Source organism: Atractosteus spatula, unplaced genomic scaffold, assembly GCF_055471065.1.
Source record: "Atractosteus spatula isolate fAtrSpa1 unplaced genomic scaffold, fAtrSpa1.hap1 Scaffold_142, whole genome shotgun sequence".
Lineage (NCBI taxonomy): Eukaryota > Metazoa > Chordata > Actinopteri > Semionotiformes > Lepisosteidae > Atractosteus > Atractosteus spatula.
The window spans coordinates 67,470-80,534 of NW_028296700.1; the positions used below are offsets into that span (position 1 = coordinate 67,470).

The window sequence follows — 13,065 nt, forward strand, 5'->3', positions numbered from 1 at the left end:
CTGTCCTGATGACAATGGAAAGCTGCCTGTTCATCTTCTCTCTCACTGTCCTGGTGCTGCACAGCTCAGTCAGTAAGTGTCCAGTCTTCTCTTGTCTGGATAGACAGACAACAACTGAAATTAAAGTTTCAGATGGAAAAGCAGCAAGAAATCGGTTGAAAAATGTTTAAAGTTGATTTTAATTTCAGCTTTGTGGGTACTTCTCAAACATTACCATAACTGTTTTTGTCTTGGTCTGTGAAATATAATTAGTTGTGTAAATAGATTTAAGGTTTAGATCTTTGTTTTTTTAATTACAGCTTTATGGGATTTAATTAAAATATTGCTGAATTATAAATATAAACTAATTGGAATTATATATTTTTTCTGATTCTACAACTAAAGAAAAATATTTGCCTACAATAATTTTATTTTTTAAATCACAAGTATCAATAATAATTTCACCTTCATCAATGTGTAATTTTATAATGTTATAGTTTTAGATTGAAAAGGAGCAAAAAGTAATCTCTTGTATTCAGAGATTTTATTTTTCAAGAAGCTTTGTGGGAATTTATCAAACATTCTCTAAATCTTTTTTTTCTGAGTTTGAAAGTTTGGAAATAAATAACTGTCTATAGTATTAAAATTACACATTTGATGCTACTAATTCAACTCTGATTTCCCAGAACAGTTTCACTTCAATCACTCATGTCTCCAGTACAATGTAAGTGTCAGTTAACTCCATATTAACATGTTAGTAATACACTATTTCACACTCTGAGAACAGGGTTGGGAACTAGGTTTGTGTCAGGCTGGGTCAGGACTGGAGTTTTGTTAGTAACATGTTACTCTGTACAGCAGAGGTTGGTCTGTATCACCCTCTATTGATTAATTTGTAAAAAAAAATATTTATTGTATAAAACCTTTAAGAAGTTATTTAACTTACCTGTTACTGTTATTATTACTGTTATTTCAGTGATATGCTGGACCACGTGAGAAATTCTTCATTTATATTAAAAAAGAAGAAGAATTAGCAATAAAAATGCTTTTATAATAATATTATATCATACAGGGTAATTCAGAAATATTTACCCTGGGTTGTTTTATTGTGTTTAATTCTGACTCCTCTGTGTGGTATTATTATAGACTTGTCCATTAACACAAGTCTTTTTTAACAATCGAGAGACATTCTGTAAGTAAGAATTCCATTGTACCAGTACATGTACCGGCTACATATGGCAATAAAGTTCAAGATCAAGTTCATTAACAGAGATAGCTGGAGTAGTATTGAGACACTGATATTTTATTAATACATACAGGAGCATTAATGGAGATCAGTGTGTTTTTAAATACTGCAGTATAATAGATACACTGATATTTTATGTTTACAGACTGTTTATTAATAGAGATACAAATGTTATTAAAGACTGGAGTATTAATACTGATAAGTGTGTTATTAAATACTGGAGTATTATGAGACACTGGTATTTTATTTTACAGATTCATTTATTAATAGAGATCAGCGTGTTATTGAGGACTGGAGTATTATTAAGACTGATATTTTATTATTATAGATTGGAGGTAAATGTGTTTTAATCTCTTAAGTATTAATGCTGTCATTATGTGTATTCAGACAGCCCAGGTTTCTATCGTTAAGCTGTTTGATATTCAGTTGCTGTGAAAACAAATATTTCCTGTGGGTGTTATAAGAATAGGTTCCATTATGATAGGACATTATTAGTGTGAATTCTTCACTTTAAAGACATGCAATTATGTTTTGAAAATATAAAACACTGAAGTCATGGGACAATTGGCTCTTTTCAAAGTGTTAAAATAAAATTGATATTAGTATTATCTGGTTTGGTTGTAGCAAAAGTATGATGTGTCTGATGAAGGTTACATTCTTTATTGCTTTATAAGTTATATAATACAGAATTTAACATCAGCTGTGAAAATCATTAGTATTGTAGGTGTATTCTTATTAACTGGGGTCTTATCAGAAACTGAGGTGTAACAGCAATAATTTAACAGCTACAGGACATTGTTGCAAACAATTAAACCTTTTCTGGATGTTCTGGCTTATGCTTATACAAGGTTTGAATGATATTTAACAGCTAAATAATTTAATTTTTGTTTTAATATTAGTTACATAATGACAGGGGTTATTTTGTATATTTTGAAGTTTTAATTAGAATGCTTTTTTATTTGTTCCGTGTACATTAAAATCCTTAAATTATTAAAAACAAGGGTATAATATGGGTAATACAAATACAATTTTTAATTACATAATATCATACAAATTAAATCTTGAGAAATTAAACAGGCAATTACTTAGAGATTCATAACCACAGGACTCGATTTTTTATTTTTGAGCAGTATCTCAGGACACCATCACAATAGCACAGTTGGTGTCAGTATACCCATCTGGTAATTTTGAAAAATGTTGTTCTTTAGTATAATTTAATCAGTCAATCATGTTGACAGGTAAGGGCTAGAGATACATTGTGCACACAGAGAATGAGAATATACACCTCAAAAACATTTCAGCACAACATGTGAAGCCTTGTCAGCCACTCAGCACTGTAGTAACCACAACTCATAGATACCCAGGAACACTGGCAGTAGAGCAACTGACCACTCTAGTGACCACAGTTCCCAGAAACACAGAAACATAGTAATTATAATGACCACTTTAGTGAGCTGTCTGAAGGCCTGGAGTCATTTGAATCACTGATCATTGTAGTGACCACAGGACTCAGACGCCCAGGAACAAAAATCCCAGTCCTCTGAAGTTATAGTCATTATAGCCATTGACCACTGTAGTGACCACAGAACCCAGACACACAGAAACACAAATTCCAGCCCTCTGACGTCACATACTCATTATAGCCACTGTCTATTGCAATGATCACAGGTCCCAATAACACAGAAACACAAGTTCCAGGAGTTAGTACAGTCACTGTCCAGTATAGGAACCACAATATCATGGAATGCAGGACCACAAGTCCCAGCCATCTGAAGTTCTACATTCATTACAGCCACTGGCCACTGTAGTGACCACAGCTTCCTGAAACACAGGAACACAAGTCCCAAGAGTTGGAATAAGGAGCTCCCCCCAGAAAAATACAGGAACAGTCCCAGCCTACTGTCATATAGTCATTTAAACCACTGTCCATTGTAGTGACCAGAAGAATTTTAGGTTGCATGTTTTTTTTCTAATTTAAAAATCAGCTTAATGGGTATTTCTTAAAATCATAATGCTATAAAAATCATAATTGATTTTAATTCTGGTTCTATAAGTAAGGGAAAAAAATGAATTGTCTTAAAATATTTTATTTGTTGCATTAATAAGAATTTTCACCTCCACCAATGTACAATTAATCAAAATCTCACTTCAATTTATGGCCTGTAACCTATTTGTTTTTAATTAAGTTGTATAAATTATGTTATACTCATTTAAACACAATATTATGGAAGCTTAGTAGCATCACAGAGAAAAAATATTTTTGCTTTCAAATGAGAAAAGTATTGTGATTATATGAGATAGCCATGTTATGTAATTTACCAAACCGCTTTATAGCATATGGTGTCATGGGAAGCCAGAGCCTACCCAGCAAGCAACGGGCACAGGGCAGGGTACACCCTGGATGGGGCGCCAGTCCATCGCAGGGCCAGTGCAAGCCAATCATGTAACGAACAGTTCTTTCCGGACCTTATGCGGACGACACAATCCAGAATAGTGAGGAAACACTGGGGAAAAAATCATGCAGGAATATGGGGATGAAAACAGCGGGGCATGTCCATGCAGTGCTGGTGATCCGGGGAGGTGTGGCCAAGGCAAACAATCCAGAAGAAATCCAAAGGGAGAATCCAAAAAAGCACAAAAGTCCATGGCTGGGTAATCCATCAAAAACAAGGAATTAAAAACAGGTGCCAGGTCTCAGAAGTCTCTTTATTCATATGCATATGGAAGTCTGGCTTGCAACCACCAGACTTAAAAAATAAGTAGCTGAAGATGGTCCTTTATACCTTAAAACACAAAGAGTTACTATGACATTCTAAACACATGATGAAACAGCAACAGCTGCCAATTAATTATATCTAAGTTACTAGACTAGACAACAGTTAGTTCTTTTCATATTCTGGGCCTACAGCCATCTTACCAAATACATGTCCTTATCTTACTGACCAAGGACAGGCAGCATCTTTATATACATTTGAGCACAAAGCCTACGTCAAGCCACTAAACTGCATAGTTTGCAAAAACATACAAAAACAAGAAAATGATATTATTATCCCATTTCCTGGGCATCTCTCTTATCTCTTCAAGAGCCTTGATTGGCGACTGCATCTGGCTTTTAAAGGGAGACAGGAAGGAGGCTGGAACAAGGAACAGGTGCAGGGAATGAGGCAAATTAGGCAAACGAGGAAGGCTGGAGCGCCCTTAAGAGGAGGGTTTGCGATCATAACAGTACCTCCCTCCTTTCCAGGCGGCTCCGAAGCTCTAAACAGAAAAAAAAGGATGGAGTCCGGACTGCCAGGGTGCCATCCGTGGGGTCCAGGTGTTGGCTCTGCATTCTGTAATGTTCAGTTCTTTCCGGGTAATCCATCAAAACAAGGGATTAAAAACAGGTGCCGGGTCAGGACTGGCGGGAGGGAACAGGAACAGGAGCAGAAAACTAAAAGCACGACGGAGCCAGGCGCAACCAGGTCCCACGATGTGGAAATCAGATGCAGAGCCTCGAGTGAAGTGAGCGCCTGGCTTTTAAAGGTGAACTGAAACGGGGTAGGAACAAGGAACAGGTGTGGGGAATGAGGCAAACGAGGAAGGGCTGGATCGCCCTTAAGAGGAGGGATTTGCAATCGTAAATAATTCATACAAGGGGACAATTTGGAGGCCATGGTAAAGGCCGAGGGGGGAAATTTGGCCCAGACACCGTGATAACTCCTTTATCGAGAAACGCCTGGGGATCTTAAATGACCACTGAGAGTCAGGACCTTGGTTTAACATCTTATCCAAAAGACAGCACCCTTTACAATATAGTTTCCCCGCCACTATACCAGGACATTAGGACCCACACAGACTGCAGAGTGGGTGCCCTCGCTGGTCCAACTAACACCACTTCTAGCAGCAACTAAAGCTTCCCAGGACATCTCCCATCCAGGTACTGACTAGACTCAACCCTGCTTAGCTTCAGTGGGTAGCTACTTTAGAGCTGCAGGGTAATATGGCTGCTGGCCACAATATGAGGCAGTATTTTGTTTAAACTTGATAGATAATTTCTGAAAAAAGATTGCCTACTATATTAATATCTTGGATTATATACACAATAAGGCCTATTAGGCCTAGGAGAGTCCCCATTACCTGTAAAGCACTTTGAGTGGAGTGTCCAGAAAAGCGCTATATAAGCTATATAAAGTGTAAGCAATTAATTAATAAAATTGTCTTGTGTACAGTAGCATTGACTTTAACATAAGAAAAATATTGTCACACTCTTCTTTTTGGAAAAAAAATATACAGGAGCACATGTACTGTCTTTTGCATACATGAAGTATAACACCCTGTGATTGAGCATTCTTGGGTTAAACACGTCGTTTTTGCTATATCTGTGGAAATTAGAAATGACTTAACTTATGCTACTCCTGATGTGAAAAATTTCACATAGGTTTTAACCTGCTCTTTAAACATTAAATGGAATACCTTAACTATGACTTGATAGTAAAACTTATACATGCTGTTGACTTACTGTTGCTGTTATTTTTAACAGGTTGAGAACACTGTATAAATGTATGTGTATACTGCATTTGGCTGATATTACACACCAAAAGTAATTGTGTTTTCAGGTTAGCTTTCTGATTAATAATGATAGAGATTATTTTTCTGATATAACCAAGTTTAAATAAGAATATTTTTTTTCAAAACTTGTGCGCTGTGCTTTTTAAATATATAATCAAATGCAAGATGTTAATTGTGGACAGAGAAAACTAAATATTTAAATAATTAGTTTTAAGCTGTTTCTCAGGACAACATTGCAATAACATAGTGAGTTATTGTGGTACAGTTCAGCATATAATATGATTATGATAATGAATAATTCAATCAGTGAATCATGTATTTCATGATCTTGAAAGTTCAAAGCTGAAAATGTTTTTTTAAATATACATGTTTAGTTTCCAGAGCAAAAAATGTCTGAATGAAAAAAATAGTTTTAAAATTTGTAATATGCAATAGAAATAGTCATATTGCAAACTAAAGGTGAATGAACACTTCATATTAAAACAAATGTAGTTAAATATTCACAAGAGAATGAGAATATACTGTACACTTTACATATATTTCAGCACAAGCTGTAAAGTACTTGTCAATTATGAGAAGTTTTTTTTTTCCAAATTGTACTTTCTTAACTCTCATGTTCAAATACAATACTTAGTAACTCAACAGTGCTTAAATCTCTTACCTGATACAGACTAGAGGACTAGTTATCATGTAGTTAATACATGTAGAGGTCTGTGGCACACATACTGTACAACAGATGAGGTATCAGCAATTCAGCACTCACTACACAACAACTAACCATGTGCTGCTAGACTCTTCAGTATCAATCACACAGTCAAGTCAAACAGGAAAAACAAAATAAAAATACAAATACCAGGTGTGATTCTAATATGTGTGAATATAAAATATCCTGTAGATGTAGTTATAAGATTGTTGGCCATATACAATTTCTTGTATTATGAATTTGTCTTTTCATATACCCCAGCTTGCTCTCCATAAGACACCCAGACAGCGAGAGAAGCTTGGGGAGAGTGCGCAGGGTCAGCCGTTTATACAGCACCCCTGGAGCAGTTGGGGTTAAGGGCCTTGCTCAGGGGCCCAACAGAGTAGGATTCCTCTACCAGCCACAGGATATGAACTGGCAGCTTTCTAGCCACAGGCGGAGATCTTTAGCCACAGAGCCACCACATCGCCCTCTTAAGTCTCTACGTTATAAATGACATTGTATAAATGTATATTGTTTCTCTCTGCAGGCAGTGCTGATATGAGGCTGGTGAATGGTGCCAGTCAGTGTGAGGGGAGAGTGGAGATATATCATGAGGGACAGTGGGGGACAGTGTGTGATGATCACTGGGATCTGGATGACGCTGTAGTGGTGTGCAGACAACTGGGCTGTGATTCTGCTCTATCAGCACCAGGAAGAGCTCACTTTGGACCAGGAGCTGAACCATCCTGGCTGGATGATGTTTCCTGCACTGGGCAGGAGTCAGCACTCAGCGACTGTAAATCAGCTGGGTGGAGAGTGGAAAACTGTGGCCATCATGAGGATGCTGGTGTGATCTGCTCTGGTAGGATAGTTTATATTCATTTTGTTCCCAGTAGGTCCAAATTGTGATATTGAATATATCAATCAGTTTCCCTCTTTTCTACCATCTTAAACTAGAACACACTAAGATATTGTCTTCAAGAAGTATTATTTTTCTATTTTGTGAGGAGATGAGTTTCAGGTTCTGGACTGAACAATTGTTCCCAGAAAACTGTCAGTCACCTGACCAGTTATTAAAGGACAACTGTTTGGTGATGATTTCAAACCAGGAAGCTCATATTTCCAAGGGAGAAACCTTTATGGGAGAGACTTTTGTGGAAATTAGAGTTTCTGTGGTGCAAAGTTTAGGGAATGGATTTTGTGAGCGCCAATGATCTATGAGAGTCTTGAGCATCTGTCACAATTTGCAGTACAAACAGTTTATTTCAATGGTGTTAGTCGCAGTCTCAGTTTTATTCACAACTTTAAACCATATTATTTACATTATCTCTGAAATATATCATAGTTATCAAAGTTACTCTCCATTTCCAAAAAAAAAACTATCCATTACCCTCATAATTCAGTACTCAGTAGACTAGCTCACCAGCCTGTCTCTCACTGTGCCTCAATCCCACCTTCATGAGTTCTGATACAACCATGAACAAATCTGTTATCCAATAGCAATATTAGTGTAGTATATTTTAAAATAAAACACAACGATCTATTGGAAAACATGGCTGTGTGGATGATTTGCAATTGGTTATTCCAGAATATGTAGAACTGGATAACGCAACCTGCATCCCTGCAAGACTGAGCAACAGACAAGCTTACATTTAGCTAAGTTATGTTCATTAGTGTGCAACATGAAAACGATCTAGAAATGTAAGTCTGTAAGGAACAGAAAAGACAATAAGAAAACACAAAAAGTCTCACAGTCTCAGAGAAAATTAGACAGAAAATACAGACAGCTTGACTGTACACCAGACATTTCACATAAAGAGCAGTTGTCACTAGTATTACGATATATCACAACAGATGAAAAAGAAGTACATGAGAGTTTCCTTGAATTTGTTGAGGTGGAAAATACAACTGGTGAAGCACTCACTGAATTGTTGCTGGAAAGACAAAACAAATATGACATTAAAATTGAAGATCATAGCGGGCAATGCTACGATAATTGGGCAAACTTGAGGTGTGTACACAGAGGAGTGTACAACATGCTGCTGAATCCTCCATCGAAGCCAAGAACTTTGAAAATACTGAATTGGCTGTACAAAATGTTTGCAAAGTCAGCAAAGCAGTGGGGTATTCTCCAAAGCCATCTGCAACGATTAAATTTGAAATCACTGACAGAAACAAGGTGAAGAACGCATGCTGATGCCACAAAAGCAGTGTTTGAGGAACTACCGGAGCTTAGAGATGCAATGCTTGATGTTACTGAGCAGATTACGTGATGCTGAAACCCTGTCTGAAGTCACAAGCCTTGTTAAAACAATCGAGACATTTGACTTTGTAGCGAGTTTGGTAATTTGGAACACTGCACTATGCACAATTGACCATGCCAATGTAGTCCTACAATCACCAAAACTTAACGTGAGAGACACACTTCATGTTGTCACATCTGTGAAAGAGCAGCTGTCAATATATCGACAAACAGCATTCCAGGATGCCATTGAAAAGGGAAAGGATCTCACCCGAAAAATTGACATTTTGCCCATCTTCACAGAGCATCGTACATGACACAGAAAACAATTTCCCAGTGAGACATCAGTGAATGAGCCTTTGAAAGGAGAGGAAAAGATTAAAGTGAACTTTTTCAATTGCTTTCTGGATACTGTCATCAGGGAGAGAGAAGAATGTTTATCTTTCTTGAACGAATTCAGACATCTTTTTGGCATTTTGTTTAAAATAAAAAATACAGAAGATAATTCAACTGAAGCCTGCAACAGTCTTGCATTGTTTTAAGAAGACATTCATGGCAGAGATTTGGCAACTGAATTAAACTTTCTGTCTCATCTGTTCCCCAATGAAGTCAACACTCCGTCTGAAGTATTGCAGTATTTGGTCAACAAAGATATGAAATCTGCATTTCCAAAGCATATCAAGTGTTTTTAACAATTCCAGTTGCCTTCGCCAGTGCTGAACACTCGTTTAGGAAGCTGAAATTGATCAAAACTTATCTTAGGTTCACCATGTCACAGGAAAGACTGTCAGCTCTGGCTTTGCCATCTATAGAGAACAGCACCGCAAAGCAGGTGGATTTCAGTGATATCATTGCTAAGTTTCCTGCGATGAAAGCGCGACAAGTGAAGTTGTAAGGTACACCCATGTTTTTCACTTTTAAATAACTAGTTACTAATTATTGTTAGCCCATTTTAAATCATTCTGAATTCTGCTCTCTTGCTCTGTGTGCACTGGCAGAAGGAGAAGGAAGCTGGGAAGGGGGGTGGGCTTTTGTATTTACTTGCACCCGGGCCAATTATGGGTTGCGCCGGCCCTGGACTGCAGTTCCAGCTGGCCCAGAGGCAGATTCTCAACGGCAGAGTGACTGCATGTCTGTTTCAGATGTGTCCAGAATTGATTTGCAAGATGAGGTCTCAACACAGCATTGTCTATAGATAGAAATGAACAAGAGCAGCTCTCTAAGCTCATTCAGGTAATTAAATGATTTCTGGTTTACAATTCAAGACTGGAACTCTTACGTCTTCACTCCTCATGATGAGGAAAAAAAGTTTAAAGATTAGCTCTTTCTAAAGAGTCTTTAAAGGCTTCTTTAAGACACCGATGGTCCTGTATTTACTTGTAATGCATTGTTGCCAGGAGCTGAGTGCTAAACCCAGGTGTGTGTAAATAGAGCTGAACTCCATGACAGTGAGTGTTTCTCTGTGATCTGAGAAGAAGCACAACTCTGGTCTTGTCCAGAGGTCCTGTCAGTGCCCAGGTCAGAAAGTCCTGCTCCAGCAGTGCCAGGCTGTGACAGTCCTGGTGCTGTCTAGAGTTTCTCAGTGCCCAGGTCAGACAGTCCTACTCCAGTAGTGCCAGGCTGTGACAGTCCTGGTCTTTTCTAGAGTGTGTGTAAGGGGTCAGACTGGTCAGGGACAGTGATCTGTTTCTTTGTTCTGATATCCCTTGCTCATTGAGGTGTCACACTAGTCAGTGACAGTGATCTCTGTTATTGTTCTGATATTCCAGCTCATCGAGGGGTCAGGCTGGTTGGAGGCAGTAATCTCTGCTCTGGGAGAGTGGAAGTGCAGCACGGAGAGACCTGGGGCTCAGTGTGTGACTCTGACTTTGACTGGCAGGATGCAGAAGTTGTCTGTCGAGAACTGGAGTGTGGGCCCCCCTCACAGTTGCTGAAAGGAGCTCATTCATTCATTGCCCTGGCACTGGAGCTCCTCTGTCCAGACCTGTCCCTCCCCCTTCCCGAAATAGATAGATAGATAGATAGATACCTCACGGGATCAATAAAGTATCTATCTATCTATCTATCTATCTATCTATCTATTTCGGGAAGGGGGAGGGACAGGTCTGGACAGAGGAGCTCCAGTGCCAGGGCAATGAATCTCAGATTTTCTCCTGTCCAAAGTCATCCACAAAATCACAGAACTGCACCCACGCGGGACTGAAGTGTTTTGGTAAGAGCAGGATAATTGATTTAATTTATTTTTGTAATGTAGCTCCTACATGAAATTAACAGAAGTTTAGGAGAGAGACAACCCTCAACTCTCGCCAGTCACCTGCTCACTGCAGCCTGTCCTTCCCAGCACTCTTTGGTCTACAGCCCCTCCCCTGACTCAATGTCAATACAGCAGGAGCAGGAGCCCTGTGTCTTATCCATTTTTTTTCTTCAAACATGAAATAACAAATATAACTTGGCCATGTTCTGTTCTGCTCCAGACATCATACAGCAGTAAAGAGCTGCCCAAGTCCCATTGGTCACTGGTACAATAACTCTGTCTGAGTCAGTACTATGGGTTTAATCAGTGAAGAGCTCTAGAGCCCCATTGATCAGAGGTACTAGGTTGTATACTTGAAGGCAGAGTTGAGGGTTATTGCTGGAAGTTGCAGGAAGCTCAATGTGCTGTGACGCTACTCTCTCCCCTATACTGTGTGCAGGATACACAGGGTTCAGGCTGGTGAATGGCTCAGACTCCTGCTCTGGCCTAGTGGAGCTGCAGTACGACAGTAAATGGTGGACTGTGTGTGACCAGTACTGGGACCTGAGAGACTCCAGGGCTCTCTGCCAACAGCTGGGCTGTGGGGAGGCAGTAGCAGTGCCAGGACAGGCCTGGTTTGGACAGGGCAGTGGACCAGTAAGGGCTGATGTGTTTGAGTGCCGGGGCAATGAGAGCCGTCTCTCACACTGCGCTGTCTCTTCATGGGGGAGAGCAGGGTGCTCTCATGGACAGGACGCAGGAGTCATCTGCTCTGGTGAGAACCAACACACTTGATAATTAAATGATGTTAACTACTTAAAAAATATGAACTGTGTGCATGCAGCCATTACATGCAGAATGTAAACACAATTTTGACTCGTTGCAGATGCTCCACTTCCATTAATCTGTTGGATTCTAATGAAAAATTCTCCTTAAAATTCAAATTCCATCCATCCACTTCCTAACGGCATTCATCCAATTCAGTGTCACGGGGGAACTGGGATCTATCCCAGCAAACAACAGGAGAAAGGCAGGACACACCCTGGGTGGGATATCAGTCCATCGCAGTGCACACACAGACACAAACACACTTCTATTCTTGGACCAGTTATCCCAGAATTTAATTAACCTGGCAGAATGATTCTGGACTGTGTGAAACAGAAAAAAGAATATGCAGGTTGTTAGTGCTATGAGGCAGTGATGTTAACCAATGCCACCCAATAAGGGAAACATGATATCCAAACATTTTGTTGAAAAACTGTTAATGATTATTTTAAAAGAATGCTTCTTGAGGTTGAACACATGGATGTATCATGTTAATTTTACTAAAAGATAAAGGGTCAATCAGTCAGGTATGAACAAATTTTCTATCCTTTCACCTGGACAAAATAAATTCTCCATCTCTGTGGGCCTGTTTTATGGTACTGATGTTGACTGACAATAAAACGTGATGATCATTCATTTTATAGATTCATCCCTCTCAGCTCTAGAGGGTGGAGTCCGGCTGTCAGGAGGAGGGAATCACTGTGATGGCCGGGTGGAGGTTCACTACAACAGGACCTGGGGGAGACTCCTCCAGCACTCCTGGGGCTACAGCGAGGCCTCTGTGGTCTGCAGACAGCTGGGCTGTGGATCTGTAGTGCAAATATCCAACTCCTCTGTGTATGAGACAGGCGACAGTGCTGTGTGTCTGACAGGTATTCAGTGCTCTGTAGTACAAGTCTATAACTCCTCTCTCTATGGGACAGTGAAAGTGCTCTGTGTCTGACAGGTATTCAGTGCTCTGTTGTACAAGTCTATAACTCCTCTCTGTATGGGACAGTGACAGTGCTGTGTGTCTGACAGGTATTCAGTGCTCTGTTGTACAAGTCTATAACTCCTCTCTATATGGGACAGTGACAGTGCTGTGTGTCTGACAGGTATTCAGTGCTCTGTGTTACAATTCTATAATTTCTTTCTGTATGGGACAGTGACAGTGCTGTGTGTCTGACAGGTATTCAGTGCTCTGGGGACGAGTCTCACTTGATGAACTGCAGTTCTCCACAGACAGTCAACTGTAGTGCTGGACAGGAAGTGTCACTGCTCTGCTCAGGTAGGATTCATTTGGTCTGTATGAAGGTTTTTCATAA

At 39.5% G+C, this 13,065-nt stretch overlaps 1 protein-coding gene across 1 annotated transcript in view; it reads left to right on the plus strand.

Annotated features, from left to right (window-relative positions):
- Positions 1-14: 14 nt before the first annotated feature.
- Positions 15-13,065, plus strand: part of LOC148809381 (scavenger receptor cysteine-rich type 1 protein M130-like) — a gene marked incomplete at its 3' end in the record, with an annotated part of 30,893 nt that continues 17,842 nt past the window's right edge. The window contains exons 1-7 of the mRNA XM_088909273.1: positions 15-72; positions 7,009-7,323; positions 10,482-10,644; positions 10,782-10,915; positions 11,397-11,711; positions 12,406-12,633; positions 12,930-13,028. Coding sequence (XP_088765399.1) covers positions 15-72; positions 7,009-7,323; positions 10,482-10,644; positions 10,782-10,915; positions 11,397-11,711; positions 12,406-12,633; positions 12,930-13,028 — 1,312 coding nt within the window. The remainder of the gene's footprint in view (positions 73-7,008; positions 7,324-10,481; positions 10,645-10,781; positions 10,916-11,396; positions 11,712-12,405; positions 12,634-12,929; positions 13,029-13,065) is intronic.